General features: G+C 40.1%; 2 protein-coding genes and 1 long non-coding RNA gene across 3 annotated transcripts; 1 reads left to right on the forward strand and 2 right to left on the reverse strand.

Annotated features, from left to right (window-relative positions):
* Window positions 1-1,157: 1,157 nt before the first annotated feature.
* On the reverse strand, window positions 1,158-12,162 carry LOC140370081 (calpain-2 catalytic subunit-like). Its single transcript, XM_072457026.1, has 20 exons — window positions 11,888-12,162; window positions 11,715-11,784; window positions 11,468-11,586; window positions 10,434-10,567; window positions 10,185-10,359; window positions 9,824-9,898; window positions 9,506-9,591; window positions 9,225-9,299; window positions 8,985-9,145; window positions 8,659-8,837; window positions 8,377-8,585; window positions 8,256-8,301; window positions 8,114-8,176; window positions 4,105-4,162; window positions 3,980-4,041; window positions 3,843-3,911; window positions 3,689-3,767; window positions 2,634-2,750; window positions 1,624-1,676; window positions 1,158-1,546 (listed from the first exon to the last, which is right to left on the reverse strand). Exons 1-20 carry the CDS (start codon window positions 12,122-12,124, stop codon window positions 1,520-1,522), a joined length of 2,094 nt encoding a protein of 697 aa, XP_072313127.1. The 5' UTR covers window positions 12,125-12,162; the 3' UTR covers window positions 1,158-1,519.
* A 2,374-nt stretch (window positions 12,163-14,536) lies between these two features.
* On the reverse strand, window positions 14,537-15,898 carry LOC140371102 (uncharacterized). Its single transcript, XR_011928427.1, has 3 exons — window positions 15,780-15,898; window positions 14,789-14,841; window positions 14,537-14,711 (listed from the first exon to the last, which is right to left on the reverse strand). It is a non-coding gene; the product is annotated as an uncharacterized lncRNA (long non-coding RNA).
* Window positions 15,899-17,244: 1,346 nt separating this feature from the next.
* On the forward strand, window positions 17,245-23,004 carry LOC140371020 (mesothelin-like protein). The gene is made up of 17 exons (XM_072458295.1): window positions 17,245-17,379; window positions 17,475-17,645; window positions 17,721-17,867; window positions 17,944-17,993; window positions 18,080-18,212; window positions 18,287-18,369; window positions 18,461-18,587; window positions 18,754-18,944; window positions 19,035-19,125; window positions 19,218-19,338; window positions 19,423-19,604; window positions 19,681-19,836; window positions 19,919-20,052; window positions 20,142-20,275; window positions 20,351-20,445; window positions 21,184-22,231; window positions 22,586-23,004. Exons 1-17 carry the CDS (start codon window positions 17,245-17,247, stop codon window positions 22,684-22,686), a joined length of 3,099 nt encoding a protein of 1,032 aa, XP_072314396.1. The 3' UTR covers window positions 22,687-23,004.
* The last annotated feature ends 766 nt before the right edge of the window (window positions 23,005-23,770 follow it).

A 23,770-nucleotide genomic window follows, 5' to 3' on the forward strand; every position in this document is an offset into this window, starting at 1 on the left:
CTGATTACAAAATAATGCATGTAAACATGAAAATATTTCGCATCATAATCTCATATACAGTACAGTATATGTCTGGCTCATGTCGAAGTTTAGTCTATACAGACTGCGAGAGGCGAAGATCGAAGCCACTTCAGGTGATGACCATGCATTGGTGGCAAGTTGTTCTTTTTGAGCCACTGTTTGCTCGAGCATGAATTTGGAGATGTGATTTTGGCTGGAAACCAATGTTGTCAAAGCTAACACCTGTTGCTTCAAATCCTGCATCTGTCTTTGTTCTGGAGTGGGTTCTGACGGGACCATAGTCAGAGTACTCGAGACTACAGCATGTTTCGTTGGCAGCAGTGGTATGGCGCTGGTTGTATCTCTTATCATAGATGAATCCATGGATGAGCACTGCAGGGGAGGAACCGCTGGAGTAGAAGTGTGGGGAGCTGTTTTTTCTTGTTCCGTTTCTGTCATAATTTTCTTCAGTTCTTTCGCCAGTTGTGCATATGCGCTATGATGTTCGTTTTCAGCGGAGGGGCACTGCAGTTCTCCTTTGGCCAGAGGTGGGGGGGTGCTATAGCTGTGACGTCGACCTTGTACCCCAGTCTGCTCGCTCTTCTCATCTGTTCTAGAGCCTCCATCTTTGTTATTCGCTCCAAAAGGGATGCGCTTATCGGCTCTGTTTTTCTGTTTCATTTTGTTTTTTCTGATTGTTTGATGCTCTTCTGGTTTCACCTGAATATTGGCCAAAAATAGTCTCTCTTTTCTGATTAAAATGTCTTTTGCCATTTTATGTAGTTTCACTGAAAATGATCATTTTTCTTCATGTTCTTTCTGTTTCTTTTTGTCAACAGTTTTTCCTTTCACTGTCCAAATCTGATGTGTTTTGTAATGCAAGACCTTAGATTGATGATATTCATGAATACAATTCCATTGTTGTTCTGTGGGAGCTACTGCTTCATCACAGTGATTAATCAACTTTTTCTCTGCATATTTTTGGAAGAGGTTCTTCATTTGTGTTGTTTGCTTTTTTGCTTCCTTTCCTTTCCTCCACCAATTCTGTCGAAGTTTAGTCTATACAGACTGCGAGAGGCGAGGATCGTTCTCAAGTTCTTTATTTGATGAAAACAGGGAAAAACAGGCAAAACAGCGGCATGTTGTTCGTCTTGCAGCTGAGATTCGACTCTTCACAAGATTTAGCTGTGTTTTATATCGCTGTTGCTTGGGTCTGATAAAAATGGCCTGACCTTCGCTACGACGTCCGCTTTAAGATTGTTTAGACTAGTCCACAGATAATCAGAAAATACACAGAATAGTTAAAATACACCGAATAGTTCATTGTGACCCATATGCAGCAAGATCGTCTTGACTCATGATAAATAAACAATAATTTGATCAATATCCACACTCGCATCTGGATAACATACAGTGTTTATTGCCATGGCTTATGGAAAATCATTACAAATAAAATGTCCCATTCTCTCTCTTTCTCAGGGTCTGCTCTCTGGCATTGACCACAAGGATCATGTGCGGTTCAGGTGTACATGGAGACATACAACCACTGCACAAAAGAGATCATTTAAAGACATTAACACAAAGATTACTTTGATACAACATTAAATACAATACATTACACACCTCTGACTCTCGAAGGGTCATTTTCATTCCACTGGACAATTTATTGAAAATTTCTAGGAAAAAAATAAATTGAAGGTGGAGAAAAATAATTGGGCAATGAGAGAATTACAGATGACATCACATATATATATATATATATATATATATATATATATATATATATATATATATATATATATATATATATATATATATGCTCAAAAATATTTGAACTGGGACACAATCTTCTTGATTCATGCATGCCACCACATTGGATTTGAGGATTTGAAATGAAACATAACCTTAAGTAAAATGTTACTTTTCAATATTGTGTTTAGAATCCTTTGCAGGCAATGGAACCCATGGACATCTGTAAACGCTGGGTTTCCTCCTTTGTGGCGCTTTGCCAGGCCTTTACTGCAGCTGTCTTCAATTGTTTCTTGTTTGAGGGTCTTTCTGCCTTAAGTTTTGTCTTGAGCAAATGCAAGCGCCACACCTGGAATCAACTCCAGCCCTTTTTAACTGCTTAATTGATAGCAGGTTATCGAGAGAAGAGCTCATGCAGCCTTGTTATTTATGTATTTATGTGCAGCCTTTTGAGTCAATTGTCCAATTACTTTTGGTCCCTTGAAAAAGAGGCGGCTACATTTTAAAGAGCTGCTATTCCCTCTCTCTTTATGTAGGTTAAGTTCAATAATTTGATCATTTGTGTTTGCCTCTCTCTCAGATTTAATTACGTTTTCTCATTTCAGTGGTCCACCCTTTGAAAATATGTTTTGTCCTACAAGTTACATTAACTTCAAATTATAAATCAGGTATTATACCCTGACAGTTCTCAGACGTTTCCTAAAATACTTTTTATTTAGGCTACTCCTCGGCCACTACTTTGTACTTTTAATAGAGCAATATTATTTGGACTTTTTGGTTATAGTCCCTCAAAATACCCTGAAATGTGCTTTACCTGCCACTGGAGAAAGCCCACACCACTGTTTTGCAACTCAAACTCATCATCAAATTCAGTTAATACTCACTTGTCATACACTCGAAGCGAAGCACCAGACTGATGAAGTTTTCCAGACTGATGTAACCTGAAGAGCCTCCATAGCGCACTGCCATTAGTTTGAGCATCTCATCGCTCACCGTCATCCCTATTTGCAGTAAAACATGGCATCGCACTGGTTATAGTATAGTATGGAATGGAGATAATGTAAGATATTTTCTCAACTTTATTATAAATTTGACTGTTTGTTTTTGTAAGATTTAGCACATAAAGTTGGCATTAATTCAGTCACGGCTGGTTTCTGCTCTGGAATGCAAACCACAAAAAGAGAGGACAATATTTCCTACATTCTGGTGAATCTTAACAGCTCTGGAGCAGCTCAAGTGTGTGCATATTTTTAATAAACAAACATGGCGGTAGTATAGTTTGAGAGTCAATGTAAGATTAATAAATACATACAAAGCATATGCATAAATAGAATGCACCAACTAGAAGATTATCAAATCAATGGACCTACGTTTATGTATTAAATATTAATATTATTAGCTCAAGCCATACAATGGCAAGAGCTCTTAACTGATAAAACAATTATAATTGTTATTATCAGTTTCTTTAAATCAGTGACATTTATAACTGTTTATCAGTTGAATCCTCTCATTGTTATTGCCTATAGGTAGAGGTGACGTCTGTATTCTGGTGAACTTTAGAGCAGTACTATTTTATCATTGCTTTTATCAGCAAAAAATATATATCATTATATTTCCTGGTAGAACATGAGCAGTGGATGTGACATAAGTGGATGTGACATAACTGTTACCTAGCAACCATACATAAAACAAGGGCCAAAGATTGTCTGATTTACTTATTTAACAAAAGAAAATATTTTACTTTTCGTTAATTTTGTTAAATGAACTGTTGTTACTTGCATGTTAATGGACAGAATGTTATGCATTGATGATATTGTATTTTTAGTGCTACTTCCTGTATTTTTTTTCCAACTTTTCCTCCCAAACTGCCACTTGACTGGTGTCATGATAAATAATGCAAATCCCTTCAAACCATGTCATCTGCACTTTAAAATATTACCTGTAGCCATGATAGCATTCCTTAGCTCACTCGTGGACAGTGTCCCGGACTGTGAAACAGCAGTGCGGGAGAAAATGTCCTGATTGAACACAATATATCTGTCATAAACCTAATTGTGAGGTGCAAACTTTAAATGTTCTTATTTCTTTTTTACCTTGAATGTGGTGACTTTTCCCCATAAGCGAACTAATTCTTCATTGTTAAGTTTTCCGGTTATAGACGACTTGTTATTGTGTTAAGGCATTTGAAAATTATACTCATTATATTCATTATTTGGATACAAAAGGATACATCCATGAGTGCGACCATGCTGCGACAGGCATCATCACTGAAGCCGCCAGACTTCAAGTCTCCTGGAAAAACAAATTGCTTTTATTATTTCTGGGAGATCAGTAACTTACTTTTAGATTTTATACCTTTGAGGATGCTTTCATTCAGCAGCTTCTGGAGCTGCTCTGCATCCACCTCCTCGTACTAAAACACATTTTGCTTTGTTAACCTGTTACCATCCACCTATTTCGCCCTGTGCACAATGGTTGAACATACCCAAATGGCATTGCTTATTAAAAGAGGATCTTACAGCCCACATGCAAGTGTGATGCATCATTAGAAAGCTTAGGCCTTCTAGTTTTTGCAGATGTGCAGATGAACACTGTCAGGGCTTCAGAACTTACACTACAGAAGCACAAATATAAACAAAACATCCTTTTTTTTAGTCTCGCTTGAATATTGTCAATTTGTAATGGTCCTGAGCAGGACATACTTCATTGTGTGATTATGCTGTTCACTGTACATGCTGTTTATCTTGTTGACAACAACTGTGTAAAGTTTCAGATCTCTAGGAACAGGCATTTTGGTGCTGTTGACCTTTTTGTATCAAAAAGTATATTCGGAACAAGTGATCAAATATGTGCCAACTGTGCCAAACTGTTTTATTACAATTTTAGCTCCTCTATGATCAGAAAACATACATTTTGATGTTTTGTAGGCCACTAATACCTATTATAACTGCTAAAAACTATGTATGTGAAAATGTGTAAATATGAGTTTACCCATGAATTTCCCATATCGAAGTGAAAAAAATAAAATAAAATAAAAAAAATTATTTTTTTATTTTTGTATTGGTATAATAATACATATATCTAACAAAATGCGTGTCCAAAAAGCTAATAAAATCAGAAAACGTGATGCGTGAAATCTAGTCGCCAAATGCCGAAAAATCTAGGCTCTTTACAGCCTTACGCACGAGAATACAGAGGATTCTGTGTGTGGGACCCCTAAGTCCCGCCCCGCTTTCTAAAGCTATTCTTATTGGCTAGAATAATATGTCAATCAAAGTCCGCTAAGTCAATGCTGACGTTAGCTATGTGGCTAAAAACACGTTAGCTTCGCGCGTCGGAAGCGCCACATTTTTTTCTGGAGGCTGTAGAGAACAAACCCGTAGACAGAAAAATTCGGTGATTAGGTAAAATTAGGTAACAGTCTGAAGAAAAGATCGATGCCAAACACAATCTTATAAGTCAAACAGGTCATTTGTTATGGACGGAGAAATGCGCCGGACGAGCCTTAATCGTGACTATCGTCAAAGAATAAAACTTTGTTTACTTGACAATATCTCAAAATTGGATAACTTCAGGAAAAATACAAGTGGATATTGTTTTTCAATGGTTCCTTACGGACAGACTGAGTACAAGGATGTACAGAATTAAAGCCGTTTCGTCCATCATAAACAGCAAACAGGTAGGACATGTGTTTGTAAAAGGTGAGACTTTCTCACAAACTATTGGCAATTGCTTCTTGGGGCCTATTATTCAATGTAAATCAATGGCATATTCGTTTTGTTGAGAAAATAAGCTTCAAGATGATGTATAGCTTGCTGGTATGGACCACGGAAATAAAAGTGATGATGATGAAGAGAATATTTGAGATATGGAAAATGCGCGCTGGCGCGCAGGTGGATGGTATAAGGTTAAACAAATGTGTTGGAGTAAAAAGTCAGTATTAAGCCTTTATTGAAACTATAATATGTGATTTTAAATCTTGACTCGTCTCTAGAAGTGTAGTTGACGACATTATTCGTTAACTTGGGTTCGGGAGCAGGATCACGCCTCAACCTCTTCTCCAGCAACCACACCTCTTCTCTTTAACCACGCCTCTAATTACCCAGAAGGCCTATATATATACAGGCCAATCCCAGCATCTCCTGTCGTCTCTGCTCTCTCGACAGAGAGACAGTCAGCCAGAGCGTTCGCTTGAACAAATCATTTCTGTCGTGTCTCCAGTAGCACGTTCTCCAGAGGACCCGCCAACGCAGGTCTGTTATGCGTGCTCCCTTGCGCGTCTCCACGCGGGCGAACGTTGGAGACCAGATTGCGCCAGGCCTGTGGCGGGCCGAAACCAAAGGGGGACTTCTTTCAGACCTACAATGATAAATACACACTTTTCGCCAGCCTGCGCACTTCCTGGTTCCATCGCTCCACGGGCCGCAGCTCGACCTCTCAGCACCCTCTGGTGGCGGGAGCCAAGTTGTACAACTCAATTCAACACATTAAACAATGTTCATAGGGACTTGGCAACGTCCCAGCATCCTGTGTCCTTAACGATGTTGAGTTCAAAAGCTCCCTATTTTCTCAATCTTTCTCATCTAATCATTTCTCTCATCCCCTTCTTTGCAGTTGCACTCAACTCCCTCGAAAGGCATTGCTCTATCACTCCTCTGTACCTACTGCTACATCCTACTGCTACATCCTACTGCTACATCCTACTGCTACATCCTAATGCTACAACCTACAGCTACAACCTACAGCTACAACCTACAGCTAAAGCCAAGTTACCTAACGTAACTGTAGTCATACAAGTACGCGTGTAGCTTTGCTACTAGCACACATGACACCGGACAGGCTCTAACCACAGGGCCTCGAGGCTAGCCCTCAAACACCCATGTACCTATTAATGTACCATCTTCAGCGCGCTGGCTCTTTACCATTTATTATCATTCTGGCTTAAGCTATTCTATCTATTCGCCCTCCGTTCATGCTTACTTATACTACACTATTCCGACAGTTGCCAACCAGTTGTTCATACTCTTCTCACGTGAACTCTCAGCTTCCTTTTCTTTTCTCATGTAACCTTCACACCTCGTAGGCTCACAATTTATGCTTTCACTAAAAAGCTACCATCTATCACGTCACATTCAGCTGTCTGGCTTCACTGCCACATGCTAGCCACAGGCATCTTTGGAGATTCTATTTCTTGCTTTCCGGCAGGTTCTCATCTTCACATTTGCATACTACCTTAAGTCTAATTTTTTCCCAGCTCTTGCTTTTCACGCTACCTCATCTTACCATGTTCGCCTTGCCTTCTCACACATGCTCACATCGCCTTGGGGCCTCTGCTTTATTCCACGGCAGCGCCGCTCATGCTCTCTCTCACCCCTCATCCTATTCATTACCATTACGCCGACTCATGCTAGCATACTACTCCATCCCATGCCACGCCTCGCTGCTCCAATTCCCTCCACTCGCTTGCCCAGAGCCCCGCCGGCAGCCATGCTCACTTAGAGCCCCGCCGGCAGCCACGCTTGCTCCAAGCACGAACCAGCAGCCACGCTCGCCCCTACGCACCAGACAGTCCTCAAGCGCTTAGTCTCCTCTACCAGGCATTTACATCCTCCCACAGAATTATACCCCACTATCGTTCCGGACATTCTTTGGGGGTTCGATCAGTATGAAGGCACTTATTCAACACCTCTCTAGTAGATCAATAAGGGATATTCTACTATGCCGCACCTCATAATACTCTAGACTCTCAGTCTATTCCCCTCTATCAATCCTTCACCCGCATTGCATATACTCAAGTCACCGTAATCGACCAACTCCTACTCTCGGTTCACCGTCCCAAATCCGACGCTCTACACCGAACTTCAACATACACCAGTATTAATCCTCGTCCCGGTAATGGAAAGACTGCTTTATTCCATCCTGGATAGTCAAGTGTCCTTGACTATCCAGCTCCCCTTCCCTCGTGCCACTCAGTAACATTATTTTCAGCCAGGCTTACGTCGAGATCCAGATCATCTTCCTTCATTTTAAATCATCTTTGGGGGTTCTGAATCGGCTGGGCTGATTACCTGAGACAGAACCCCCATCCTGAGTCTCTACCCAGCCAACTATCATCAATCCATCATCGCTCCATCATCGATCCTTCATCACTATTATCAAAAAACATTCTTTTGTATTCCATTGTTGTGGCGTGGTCCTTGCTAGTGAACGACATTGAATGGTTTTCAGGGACTCGTCAGAAATGTGAAAATGTATAGAACAAATCACAAACTCCACAGCCACAGAATACTGAATTGTTCTTGCAAAATGGCTTTTGTGCCTTGTGCAAACTTTATTTTATCATGTTTTTGTTGTCTGTGAATACCTTTTCAGAAAACTGCCGCAATATTGTTCTTTTGTTGTCATCATTTGTGTCATCTTTGGAATTCTGGAAAATATTACATCATTATTATTAATATTTCACAGATTTAAATTAAAATGCAGAAAAATATGAACAGTTTTCTGACCTCTGCACGCTCCACAGGATTGTAATCATGGCCACCGGATCTTTCACTGCCAAGAAATAAACAAAGTGTCATTAGTTTGTGTCCTATTACTTTGACTTTGTTTAACTCCAAATGGACTGACTGGACGTGTGTTTCAGATTTAGAGACGATGGTCAGCAGAAAAGATGCAGTATCATTGGGGTCATATGTAGATGGTACAATGAGGTACTCCCCAGGCATTAGCGACACAAACTCCATCACCTCTCGAGCATTCTTGTATGTTTTGCTTTGGGCCACAGGATTGTTGGAAGCAAAGAAAGAAGCTAGAAACTTCCCTTCCACCCCCAACAACTAGAACATCAACAAGAAGACATTTAGTCCTATTTTATTTTGCATTATTGTTCTAAAAATAACAGTTACTTACTGCATCTGGCACAGCAAAAATGGAAAATCCAATATGTAGGTTTTTCACCAGTCGCCTGTTCCTCTTATCGGGCTTTTGCATAAGTGACACCAGCATATTTTTTTCTCCTTGGCTCTGAGCACATTTTTCAAACAGCTGGTCAATCTTCACACGATATTGTGGATTTAACCAGAAGCTATCTGCAAAACAGAAGACTATAAATACTACTTAAGAATAAGTAATCTGACTAAGTGTGTACTATTTACAAGTAACGAGTGAGATGAGCAACTCTCAGTCTTATTTAGGCACAATTGAAACTAGAGATACATTTGAGTATGTAACAGTACCCCTGTTGTTCAAGCACCCTCCAGCAGTAGTGCCTGCCACCCATCGGCCCTCATAGAAGGACGTTTTCCAGTGACAAATGGAGCTTCCATCCAGAAACTCAGGACACATGCAGCAGATGTCCAGGTCTGTGTAGAACTTACTGAAGTCCTCCAAAGTCATCCTTTAACAGCAGAAGTTTTTGTGTTTACACAAAACAGGTAATGGCAATAGTTTGTTTCAATATCAAATGCAATGTTTACCAAAACTCCCCATTATCAGCTACAGCAAGACATATGTCACGTTCTTGAGGGCTCACTGTTTGCCACAGAGGTGACCTGTAAAGATATTGTAAAAATACTGTGGGTTCAAAAACTTTTTATATGATTTCTGATGTAAAAATGAATTATAACTGCACAGTTACCAATGCAAATCCATGCTTATACTGCAATATTTGCTAAATTAACTCAGGTCATATTAACTATGTACGTCTTAATGGCTTACACATGTTTACACATCACAGAAGAAGATATCTCTTTTTTACCGATCACTCCAGTCCCCTATCCATTCTCCTTTGCCCCATGGGTTAAACAGACGTACCAGCCTCACAAGCTGCCCCCGGCTCATCATCTGATAAACACATTGACATATATTCAAAATATAACTGTTCTATTAACACATGACATGTTAGGCAAGGCAAGTTTATTTGTAGAGCACATTTCATACACACGGCAATTCAAAGTGCGTCACACAGCAGGAAAAATGCATTAAAGTCACAAAGAAATTACAGATACAATAAAATTAACTTATTAAAAACAATTTAAGTCATTAATTAAGTTTAAAATAAAAATTCCTTCAGTACCTGTTTGACTCCTGTCACTGTATAGGCATGGCCTTCTACCACTCCGTTGGGCAGGACCGTGTTCTTAGATGTGGCCTGTGGAACATTGTTAAAAATAATAGGAGAACATAAGATGAATGGCTGTTTGGAAAATGCGCTGTCCACAAGCCATAAGCTTGACTTTACTGTGCTGTGTTTGAATTTATAGTTTCACAGGTGAAATGTATGCATGGATTTTGAAGCAGCTTTTGTTTTATTTTACTTGTTTGATCAAAACATTTCTATATCGATATTGTAATATATGTGTGCTATCATTATCTCGGCCTATGATTAGTTTGATTTCTTGCTGTGTTTAGGCTCCAGTGAAAATGGCTCAGTTTACCCCTGGTGCAGTTCCACATCCCATCAGAGCCCGGGACTGTCCTGCTCGGGACATGAGCTCCCACAGGTTTGGAGGAGGGCTGGACAACTCTACACAAACGTGAACTCCACCAGTGAAGTCCACGAGAGCCTCGGCAGGGGTCCCTGCATTCATGTCTGAGTAGGAACCGCACACTCTGAAATTAACACAGATATAATTCCAGGGACAGTTCCTCTGAAACAAATTAGATTTACCCAAAAAAATCCATACTTTGCATAGGCTTTTTCCAACAGAGCGGGCCAGAACTCTGTGGGGTCTTTGGAGTGGACAAAGATAAGCCTGTTGTTAATTGTAGGAAGTTTGTCATCAATAACAACGTCCACCCACTTTCCAAATCTCCAGAACTGAGGGGAACCAGCAAAAGATTTGTATCAGTATTTAACATGCAAAATCGACTTTTCAGAGCTTTTAACCTTCTTACATTGCTATTTGTGCTTCATATATGTACCCAGAGTGTTTTTTAGATTGATTCCCGCAGTTTTTAGCTATATTACAGACTATCTCCTTTCCGCGAATCTCCAAACTGAAGGGCGGTGGAGGCAATTCCGCGTCATAAGGGCAAGCACGCCTCCCGCCCCCTTCCCCCCGGCTCCGCGCTGCTCCAGGCTCCCGTGTCTCCCTACAAGCCCCGGAGTTTTTCTGCTTCAAAACACGGCTCAAAGAGGCCCAAAACTTCATTAATGATATCGCACTCTTTACTATTATCACAATGGTGAAGGTTGATGTGGCACTTGATGCAGCAACCGGGAAAATAAACGGAGAGAAGTTCTATCCGATACCGAAAAACCAGGAAATAAGAGCGCTATGGACATAAGACTTATATATATATATATATATATATATATATATATATATATATATATATATATATATATATATATATCTGTTCTGCACACGCAGTAGAATTAACACCAGATTTATAGTCTCAAAGTAGACTCTTTCTCACTCACTCGCACGGAGCGGCGCACCGCGGAGCTAACAGCTGTGGGGCACACACTACGTCACAGGTTGGGCGGGGGAGCCAGATTGCTCTTCGCAAAGGTGGGGGCGAATATCAAACCAAGCCGTTTGCATTTCCGGGTTGGTGAGGGGGTCCAAGGTCTGGGTGATATTTCTTAACTATTATGTTAAGGGTCTTGCACAACCCTTATTATTATCAATTGTACACTTAGGATAGACAACGAAACGTGAAAAAAAGCATGTTATGGCACCTTTAAAAGTCACAAAAAATGTTTCTTCTTTACCTTGAAGTGGAACAAACCACAGTAGTTCTCATCAAACATCTGGTCCATTGGAACAACCTGAGCCATGATGGGCTTCTGGAAAGTCAGAGCTCCGATGGATGCCAGAAACCAACAATCCCCTAACGATAAATGTAATTTAAAAGCTCTCATCAAATAATAAATTAAAAATATTCACATAATGATAATGTTAAATAATACTATAAATTCATTTCTCACTCACCACAGAAGTAACCATATACACTCTTACCTACTATGCCTTGACCAAAATCAAATCTAGAGATCCCATCAACAACAAGACGTGGATTTGGAACCATTTTCTGAAAAGAGCGCTATATTAAAATAATGTAAATAGCCTTAAAAGCGTATTTTAAATGAAGCTATAGGTAGATTTCTCTGCTTTACCAAACTCATCACACTCACCGAAGGTCTGACCCACTGCACGCTTTTGAGGTCTGAGGCAGAAAGGATGGTGGGTCCGATGGATGTCTTGTCCGGGGGAAACATTTCGTCAATGTAGCGGATCTTCCGGATCAGACAGTACTGCTTAAGCTGCTGGTAGTCCTGGTTGAGGAACTTTTCAGGGGTATCAAGAGTTCCATAGCCATTTTTAGAGGACCGTGCATTTAGGATGCTCTGACATACACCTGGTACCGCCATGCTGCTATGCTGTCGATTCTGCGAGTAGTTTGAGTTGTCTTGTCTGGGCTGTCCTCTCAGGGAGTGGGCGAATGCGAAAGAGCATTCATCCTTTATACAAACCAGTTCTTGCAGGTACACATGCCAAAATAAACTACCTCTAGAGACATGTGCGTGCAAGTCGGGTTTAACTAGGATAAGATTTAATTATATTTGATTATATAAAGTAATTATGATTGCTTCTTTGTATTAGTTACAGGAATGTTGCAGGACACGTAATCCACATGATAACCCAAGTCTATGTTCATTTCTTTCTACTGTGGAAACATAAAAAGTCAAGCCAACACTTTTCCTGACCTTCTGTGAATCCTCACCAATGATATTTAAACATACAATACTAGTTCAGGGTGACTGTGAATAGGTGTAAGTTGACGAACTGACAGGCTTGATGACACTTTGCTCTTGGCATTTTGTATGACGATTTTTGTGTGTCAAGTTTTGGGAGGTTTCATATCAAGCCTTAAAACTGAATATTTAAAAAAAAGGAAGACACAAAATATATAATTTAATTTTTTGATCCATCATTGCATAATATTCTATAATCATTTGGACCTTTACAAAGCTCAAAAGTTAGAATTAAAAAATGCTTAAGTCCATTAATCCTTTGTGAGGCACTTGAGAAACATGCAGGTGGATCACTGACACGTTTCACACATTGAGTTCATCCTCACCTCCTCCATCACCATGTGGTACGCTGGAGCCACAGCCAGGGACACACAGAGACTACAGCGCATTGTGCGCTCTGCTGAGAAGGTGATCGGCCGCGGGCTTCAATCTCTGCAGGACCTCTACATTTCCAGGGCTCTGGGATGAGCAGGTCGGATCACAGCCGACCCTTTTCACCCTGGACACGGACTATTTGAGCCACTCCCCTCAGACAGGAGGCTACGGTCCATCCAGACTAGAACCTCCCGTTATAGGAACAGTTTCTTTCCCTCTGCCGTTGGACTCATGAACAATGCCTAAGCACTTTGCACTCACTGCACTGTTCACTTTTTATTTTATTTATGTACATATCATGTCTATTTTTAATTTTACTTACCTATATTTAATATCGGGATATGTTTGTGAATCCTGTTCATTGACAAATGGCAATAAATCTTATTCTGATTCTGATTCTCCATGTTCTAACAATTGCTCCAACAGTTGCTCTTTTTTCACCAAGCTGCTTGCAAATTGCCTGTGGTTCTTTCCATCCTTGTGGAGGTCTACAGTTTTGTCTCTGGTGTCTTTTGACCGCTCTTTGGTCTTGTCCATGGCAGTATTTGGAGTCTGACTCCACTTAATAAGTGGAGTAGAGGTGGACTTAGAAATACTTTTTTGCATTAATAACATACTCATAAATTATTCAAAAATCATACAATGTGATTTCTAGATGTCTTTTTTTAGATTCTGTCTCTCACAGTGGAAATGCACCTACGATAAACATTTAAGACCCCTCCATAATTTAATAATCATGGAGGAGTAATTAATTTCCAAGTGAGATTTCACCCTGCAAAATCAAAAGGAGTTCAAATACTTATTTCCTCACTATATGTGCAAATGGCTACAAATAAAAGAAATGGCAATTGTCTGAAATTGTAGCTACATCAAAGACCGTGCAAGGTATCAAAATAAGTAACTTTTGATACCCCACTCCTCAACACCATTTCTACACAATTTCAGCTTTTTCTGGCAACGCCCGAGGAGGAGTTCATAAAAGTACAAAGTTTAGAAAAAACTGCTGAGTGGTGCTTAGCAAATTTTGATTAAAAATGGCATTGGGTTGGGCGGACGGCCTTGCCGTAATTTACCTCTGCGCCAAATTTTGTCAATTTCTTATCTCGCAATGTATTCTTTGTACATTGGGGGACGCTGACGCCTCAGAATGTAGAGAGGCACGATTTTTAGAGGTGTGCAAATTTTCTTGACATTTTGTCAATGTTGGTGAAAAATAGGGTTGGTCCCGAGAAAAAAGAAAGAAAGAAGAATATTCCGATGTGAAAACATTGTTTCCCATTTTTCAAATATCATAAACTAAACATTTTCGTAAAGTGCTAAAGCTTTCCTACATCATGGTGTGGGTTCCTGGTACACACACACAGCCTTACGGAAGTAATAGGACTCTCACCAGCTTGTGGCGCTCGGGCCTAATTAAAATATGTGTAGGAGAATTTTTTTTTGCATATTACAGTGTAATATTTTAACACCTTTTAGGTTATTTATGTCATGCATTTCATACATTTTACATTAGCATTAAACATAACTCCAAACATGTGTGTCTGATTTTATTTTTTATTTTTGTATCAATAACTGAAGGAGATGAAGTCTTTTCATTTCTGATTACAAAATAATGCATGTAAACATGTAAATATTTCGCACCATAATCTCATATACAGTACAGTATGTGTCTGGCTCATATCTGGATAACATACAGTGTTTATTGCCATGGCTTATGGAAAATCATTACAAATAAAATGTCCCATTCTCTCTCTTTCTCAGGGTCTGCTCTCTGGCATTGACCACAAGGATCATGTGCGGTTCAGGTGTACATGGAGACATACAACCACTGCACAAAAGAGATCATTTAAAGACATTAACACAAAGATTACTTTGATACAACATTAAATACAATACATTACACACCTCTGACTCTCGAAGGGTCATTTTCATTCCACTGGACAATTTATTGAAAATTTCTAGGAAAAAAATAAATTGAAGGTGGAGAAAAATAATTGGGCAATGAGAGAATTACAGATGACATCACAGCATATATATATATATATATATATATATATATATATATATATATATATATATATGCTCAAAAATATTTGAACAGGGACACAATCTTCATGATTCATGCATGCCACCACATTGGATTTGAGGATTTGAAATGAAACATAACCTTAAGTAAAATGTTACTTTTCAATATTGTGTTTAGAATCCTTTGCAGGCAATGGAACCCATGGACATCTGTAAACGCTGGGTTTCCTCCTTTGTGGCGCTTTGCCAGGCCTTTACTGCAGCTGTCTTCAATTGTTTCTTGTTTGAGGGTCTTTCTGCCTTAAGTTTTGTCTTGAGCAAATGCAAGCGCCACACCTGGAATCAACTCCAGCCCTTTTTAACTGCTTAATTGATAGCAGGTTATCGAGAGAAGAGCTCATGCAGCCTTGTTATTTATGTATTTATGTGCAGCCTTTTGAGTCAATTGTCCAATTACTTTTGGTCCCTTGAAAAAGAGGCGGCTACATTTTAAAGAGCTGCTATTCCCTCTCTCTTTATGTAGGTTAAGTTCAATAATTTGATCATTTGTGTTTGCCTCTCTCTCAGATTTAATTACGTTTTCTCATTTCAGTGGTCCACCCTTTGAAAATATGTTTTGTCCTACAAGTTACATTAACTTCAAATTATAAATCAGGTATTATACCCTGACAGTTATCAGACGTTTCCTAAAATACTTTTTATTTAGGCTACTCTTGGGCCACTACTTTGTACTTTTAATAGAGCAATATTATTTGGACTTTTTGGTTATAGTCCCTCAAAATACCCTGAAATGTGCTTTACCTGCCACTGGAGAAAGCCCACACCACTGTTTTGCAACTCAAACTCATCATCAAATTCAGTTAATACTCACTTGTCATACACTCGAAGCGAAGCACCAGACTGATGAAGTTTTCCAGACTGATGTAACCTGAAGAGCCTCCATAGCGCACTGCCATTAGTTTGAGCATCTCATCGCTCACCGTCATCCCTATTTGCAGTAAAACATGACATCGCACTGGTTATTGTATAGTATGGAATGGAGATAATGTAAGATATCTCAACTTCATTTTAAATTTGACTGTTTGTTTTTGTAAGATTTAGCAAATAAAGTTTCCATTAATTCAGTCACGGCTGGTTTCTGCTCTGGAATGCAAACCATAAAAAGAGAAGACAATATTTCCTGCATTCTGGTGAATCTTAACAGCTCTGGAGCAGCTCAAGTGTGTGCATATTTTTAATGGCCGTGGCTGGAGAGCCGCGGCGCGGTCAAATTGCCGCGCAGTTTCAGGGACCGCGGCATTTCCCTTATAGCCCGTTATAGCCTCATGGCTAACCCTAACCGTAACCCTAACCCTAACCCTAACCTTAACCTTAACCCTAACCCGGCGCGGTCTAAAACGGCGCTAAAACGCGATCAAATGGCGCAGTTTCAGGAGCCGCGGCGCGCGGCCGGCACAAAAATAACATGGCAGTTTCGGCTGCGCGCCGTGGCACTGCAGACACTCCCATTTTGAATAAACAAACATGGCACACTAAGGCTTGATATTTTTATATACATTTGTATTGCCAGAGTACCTACTGGTGCTGTAGTATAGTTTGAGAGACAAAGTGAGATTAATAAATACATACAAAGCATATGCATAAATAGAATGCACCTACTAGAAGAATATCAAATCAATGGACCTACGTTTATGTATTAAATACTAATATTATTAGCTCAAGCCATAAAATGGCACGAGCTCTTAACTGATCAAACAATTACAATTGCTAACTGTTTATCAGTTGAATCCTCTCATTGTTATTGCCTATAGGTAGAGGTGACCTCTGTATTCTGGTGAACTTTAAAATAGTACTATTTTATCAGGCCATTGCTACTTCACTTGGTTGCATGATGTAATTTGATTTTATGTGGGTTTTTGTTTTGTTTTTTCCTTCTGGTGCCCCCATCCCCCCTTATCCCAGCCCCTGAGTTTGGCTGCTCCGCCCCTGCACACCTCTTCCCCACAGACTGTATCACATCTTCTCTCTCCTCCGTTCCTTCTGCTCTGGACTCCAGATAAGTTTTAGACAGCAAAAAATATATATAATTATACTTCCTGGTAGAACATGAGCAGTGGATGTGACATAAGTGGATGTGACATAACTGTTACCTAGCAACCATACATAAAACAAGGGCCAAAGATGGTCTGATTTACTTATTTGACAAAAGAAAATATTTTACCTTTCCTTTATTTTGTTAAATGAACTGTTGTTACTTGCACGTTAATGGACAGAATTTTATAAGATAAGATAAGATATTCCTATCTTATCTTATAAAATTCTGTCCATTAACGTGCATGAGTCCGGCCCAGATCTCCTCTGTCCTACCTAGTGTGCTCATATCCTCCCTCAACATTTTAGGCTCAGTCAATACCTGGAATACAGAGCAAGCTATGATGATTATTCAAATTATGTCTGCATCAGGCTTCCAGGTGAAGCAAAATATTGTGTTACTATTGAAAAATTCAGATTCTGTTTTTTATTTGACATGTCTTTTTAAACCAAAACACACTACTTTATCAAATAGATCAACACAGGATCATCTCTGAGTTCACTGGGGACCCTTATCCAAGGCCTTTTCGCTCAAAGTATACAAACCATTCCCTCGTCTGAGCTGATAGTTGTCGGCAGGGATGCTACATTTGTGAACCACATGCTCGGAGCGTCACCAGTTGTGCAGGGGGTCTTTGTACAAAAGGTACTAAAGTCATTCAACATAAACCATGCCACTCGATACTGTCTATGACTAACACAGAATCCAAAATCCCCGTAGATCATTTCCGTGGATCAATCTCCAGCCACCGTGGTGCAGAATGTGCCCGATGAATTGGCGACTGAGATCCCACCGACCTCGCTGTCGTTTACACCTGAAACTCTGGACATCAAGCAACTCAACAAAAAGACATGGACACAAGACCAGGTATCTCCAAAAGTTGCATTCATTGCAAGTGACAACAGCAGATGATGCTAATAATTCTTCTTTCTACTTTTCTCAGGCTGCCATGTTTTTTGAAACAGTGTCCACCACAGATTTTGACACAGAGGAGTAAGCTGATCATCTTTATAAAGGCTATGCTAATCTGCTTCTGTCACATGCTTCTGTTATTCAAAGTGTGTTTTTTCTCTCCAAAGGCTTTCTCCATCCGTTCTACAAGGTTTCACATGCACAACCGTACGGAAGGCTTCTAAAACTAAAATCAAGAAGCTTGTCCGTGCCTGTAGGAAAAGGAAAGGCAGGTCTAAAGTTGTCCTAAAGGAGACTCAGGTATATGCCAAATATATTCTTTAAATGAACTCCAAGAACACTATTTTACATTGGTTTTGTAATGTCTTCTTCAGCTGACCTGCATGTACAACCAGCTGAAAGGAGAGCTCAACCAAAACTATGCAGAATATCCCTCAGACCTGCTCATCTACTTTAAGTGAGCATTGACAATTGTATTATTTCATTTACCTCACAGTATCTACAAATATTGTTTTACTTAATCATGTGTATGTGTGTATTTATTATAGTGCCAAAGATGTTGACAAAACCAACTGCAGGTCGTACTTTTCAGCTGTAGGAGCAGCTGACTTTAGTGTTCCCTCAAGAATTTTGAACAAACCTAAGCAAATATTCAGTGAAGGCCAGAGCTGTTTGGTAAGACCACTGTGTACAAAGTAGTAGTTCAATATTTGTAATTTTATATTGATTTTAGTTGCATGTTTTTGGAACTTGGCTTATAAGATTAGACATCAAAGCTAGCAAAATAGTTTAGTTGTTATACTTCACATGTAATACATGGTATGATGTTTTATCTCTCTAGGGAATAAAGGGCACTGAACTGAGCAGAGACAATGTGATGGTCCTGGGGAACTTGGTTTGCACGCTGGACGGTTCTTACATCCAGAACTCTGACCCACACATCTTGGAAAACCTCAAATCTTGTAAAGACTTTTCTGAGAGCCAAGTGACTGCAATGCAGACCCTGCTACTGTCTGGAAAAACACCTTATGGGTAAAACCGCTTTTAACATTTATTGATACAGCTACACATTGTCTGGTGTTGGAATATAATTATTTATTGTCATCATTTATTTCTATACAGAGATGTAGAAACATGGAATGAAGAAACGCTGCAAAAGCTGGATCCTCTACCTTTGTACTTCACAAGCAATGCCTGGGGCAAATTCAAACCCGTATGCATTTTATTTAAGACTCCTTTGTATCAGTATATACTTTCTTTTTCTCAAAATGTTTCTGATTTCAAAATCAATTCCTATTTCTTTAGAGAGCAACGAAAAGGTTTTTGAAGAAATTTATGCCCAAACTGAGGAAGTCCAAGACAAAGAAGAAAAAACTGAAAAAACTTTTCAAACAATGCAGTCCACATAGAGGGAAACGAGGAGCAGGTAAGGCTTATGTTCAGTCTTAGGTTGCATATTTTATTCAGTTCAACATATCTCATAAATACTTTTTTGCCTTTATTTTACAAGGGTGCACTTTGGGTAACATCACCACGGTGTCCATCAATGATGGTTCTTTCCCATTCGGCTATGACCAAACCCAGTTTGATCTGTGCTTGGATGTCCCTGTTCTGAAGGAAAACCTGAACTCCATCTGTGACAGGGTTGATGACGATGACTTCCAAACGATTATACTAAGAAAACTTAATGAGGTAAAACATTATTTTAATGAAGGAAAATCATTTATTGTTTTGAATTACTTTAACTCTGCCTTGTATCCTCTCACAGGCCTACCCTGCTGGTGTTTCTGATGAGAATGTCCAGTTGCTGGCCTCAGTCTCTCGCACGGCCACTCTCAACGACATCTCCAAATGGAACATCACCAGAATAGACACACTGTCAGCTCTCATGAACACTGACAATGGGCCGTGGGAGGAAGCAAAGGTATCCAAAGCAAGAAGTCATCTAGTATGTGTTTTGAAATATATTGACAAAACCATAACATGTTGTTTTGTTTCATTTTTAGAGCAGAGCAGTCATCACCAAGTACCTGAACACACCTGGAAACTCTCTGGGCAACAATGAACTGAATGCTATTGACTCGAACCTGTGTGCATTAGACATCACTGCACTGAAAACCATCACTCCAGACAGCCTCAGGTCCATAGCCATACTCTCCATACACATTCAGAATTAGAACAAACAATATGAATATCTATTAAACTATTTTTTTTATTTGCATTGTTTAGAAAGGCCAAATCCCTAAATGTGGCATCGTGTTCACTTGAGCAGAAGAAAGTCTTGTATGAGATCAGTAACATTTCCTTCAGCTCATTAAAGTCCAGTCCATCCTCCTATTTCAACCTAATAAAGAACTACTTAGGTAAAGACGACCCCTTTTGTTCATACTACAGATTCCCTCTTCTTTTTTGTTTTAAATGTTATTTACTTTCTCTAGGTGGAGCCCCTCTGGCAGACATCCAGACACTGTCCACCCAAAACATTAATATGGACATCGGCACCTTCCAGATTCTCGACACGAACGTTACTAAGGTAAGGAATGTTCACTTTTTAATCCATTTTGTAGGCGTAATCCCTCAATTATCCAGGTGCAATCTATAGCAAAAAGGTTAGAAATAGTCTCCTGGAATAAGTTTGAAGATTAGGCATCCTATAGGTTTGGTTCAAGCTCTGGAATAGGATCATGTCATAATTTCAGATGGAGGACAGGAGCCGATATAACTCACTATGAGATTTACTGATATTAAATGAAATATCTTTACACAAATGTTGAACCGTATCATTGTTTGTTTTTATACTGTAGATTGGGTCCACAAAGTTGATGCCAAACTTTTTTTCCAGTTGTTGTTTCATGTGGATAGACCCATTTATGACAGAGATATTAACCATAAACCATGTCAACAAGTCAGTACAGTTGACTTTGACAGTTAAACAGAAAATACTATCAGAGAATTCCAAATGTTTGACCCGGAGCCTATTTTATAAATAATTGCAAGTAAATACAAAGCTGTGGAGATGAAAACAGAAAAGCCTCAAATGCAGGACAACACAGGATTACTCAAACAGACACAAATCAATCAAAATAAAGTTAAGTTTATGATGAAGTAACCAAAGTGTTTTAATATGGTTAAAATCTCACAAATGTTGACAGCATATTTCCTTTTAAAATACGTATTCTGAACATGTATCATAAGTTAAAATATGAGATTGAAATGTAAAAGTGTCAAAACATATTGCTCCTTTGACATTTTGTATGCTGTTATGGCTTAGGAACTGACTGTCAGTGAAGTGCAAAGCCTCTTGGGAAGTAATGTTCCAGACCTGAAGACCTTTGAGAAGGCGCCTGCGGTGGAGACTTGGATCAACCTGCAGCGACAGTCTGATCTGGACACACTCGGTTTGGGTCTTAAAACCACCAGAGTCGACCCAACCACCACCCCTGCATCCAACGCCACCTCCCCTGGATCCAACACCACCCCTGGATCCAACACCACCCCTGGATCCAACACCACCCCTGGATCCAACACCACCCCAGGATCCAACGCCACCTCCCCTGGATCCAACACCACCCCTGGATCCAACACCACCCCTGGATCCAACACCTCCCCTGGATCCAACACCTCCCCTGGATCCAACACCACCTCCCCTGGATCCAACACCACCCCTGGATCCAACACCTCCCCTGGATCCAACACCTCCCCTGGATCCAACACCTCCCCTGGATCCAACACCACCCCTGGATCCAACACCACCCCTGGATCCAACACCTCCCCTGGATCCAACACCACCTCCCCTGGATCCAACACCTCCCCTGGATCCAACACCTCCCCTGGATCCAACACCACCCCTGGATCCAACACCTCCCCTGGATCCAACACCACCTCTGGATCCAACACCTCCCCTGGATCCAACACCTCCCCTGGATCCAACACCACCCCTGGATCCAACACCACCCCTGGATCCAACACCACCTCCCCTGGATCCAACACCTCCCCTGGATCCAACACCTCCCCTGGATCCAACACCACCCCTGGATCCAACACCACCCCTGGATCCAACACCTCCCCTGGATCCAACACCACCTCCCCTGGATCCAACACCTCCCCTGGATCCAACACCACCTCTGGATCCAACACCTCCCCTGGATCCAACACCACCTCCCCTGGATCCAACACCTCCCCTGGATCCAACACCTCCCCTGGATCCAACACCACCCCTGGATCCAACACCACCCCTGGATCCAACACCACCCCTGGATCCAACACCACCCCTGGATCCAACGCCACCACCTCTTCTGCCACATCCACCACGACACCAGGTAAATACTTTCAGTCCAAGCATCTTTATTGACAAACAAACGAAAATAGGTTCTGTCACCCTCGAGTCGAACGCTATATTATCACAATAGTGGTGATATCACAATATTAAAAGTCATATGCCAAAATGTTTTGTTGCAAGAGAAATCTAAAGAGGCAGAGAAAAATATATTTGATATTCGCCTAATTTAACCCTAATTATATTTATGGAGCTATTATTGCTATTGACAACCACAACAAACCCAGCAGCAACAACAGTAGGTACACAAAAGCAGATTTAGATATATTTATATCTATATAAATATATAATTAAAACCTAACACTAATATTGATATCATATATTTGTATTTTTCTAGCTAACAGCACTTCAAGTCGAGGAGAAGGTCTCAACCATCTGCCCTCATCTCTTTTCATCCTGGCAATGCTGATGAATGTGCTTCAGCTACACCTTGTTTAACTGTGTTTTCTAGCTTGTTTTATGATAATATTTTTCTTGTAATTGTTTCTATTTAATCATGTGTACAAGTATATTATTGTTATCTTATCTTCTTGGGTTTCTCATATTCTCTATTACAATGTATTCCCATGCCAAGACTTCTGATCAAAGGAACCACTATAGGCAAAAATAAAACAAAATCATCAAAATAACAATAATAATAAAATGTAATTAGAATATTTGTAGGAGAAAATGGTTTGCATATCTTAAAATCCTACAATGTAATATTTTAACACCTTTTATGTTCTTAATGTAATGCATTTCCAATGAATCATACAATTAACCATGTATTTTACTTATTAAACCTCACTCCAAACAATTGTGTCTAATTTTGTTTATTTATTTATTTATTTATTTTAACAAATACGGTAACTGAAGGAGACAAAGTTTCATTTATTTTAATTTCTGATTACAAAATAATGCATGTAAACATGAAAATATTTCGCATCATAATCTCATATACAGTACAGTATATGTCTGGCTCATGTCGAAGTTTAGTCTATACAGACTGCGAGAGGCGAAGATCGAAGCCACTTCAGGTGATGACCATGCATTGGTGGCAAGTTGTTCTTTTTGAGCCACTGTTTGCTCGAGCATGAATTTGGAGATGTGATTTTGGCTGGAAACCAATGTTGTCAAAGCTAACACCTGTTGCTTCAAATCCTGCATCTGTCTTTGTTCTGGAGTGGGTTCTGACGGGACCATAGTCAGAGTACTCGAGACTACAGCATGTTTCGTTGGCAGCAGTGGTATGGCGCTGGTTGTATCTCTTATCATAGATGAATCCATGGATGAGCACTGCAGGGGAGGAACCGCTGGAGTAGAAGTGTGGGGAGCTGTTTTTTCTTGTTCCGTTTCTGTCATAATTTTCTTCAGTTCTTTCGCCAGTTGTGCATATGCGCTATGATGTTCGTTTTCAGCGGAGGGGCACTGCAGTTCTCCTTTGGCCAGAGGTGGGGGGGTGCTATAGCTGTGACGTCGACCTTGTACCCCAGTCTGCTCGCTCTTCTCATCTGTTCTAGAGCCTCCATCTTTGTTATTCGCT

The sequence above is a fragment of the Eucyclogobius newberryi genome, unplaced genomic scaffold, assembly GCF_026437365.1.
Source record: "Eucyclogobius newberryi isolate DKJ021-1_F unplaced genomic scaffold, fEucNew1.0.hap1 SCAF_21, whole genome shotgun sequence".
In the NCBI taxonomy this organism is placed as follows: Eukaryota; Metazoa; Chordata; class Actinopteri; order Gobiiformes; family Gobiidae; genus Eucyclogobius; species Eucyclogobius newberryi.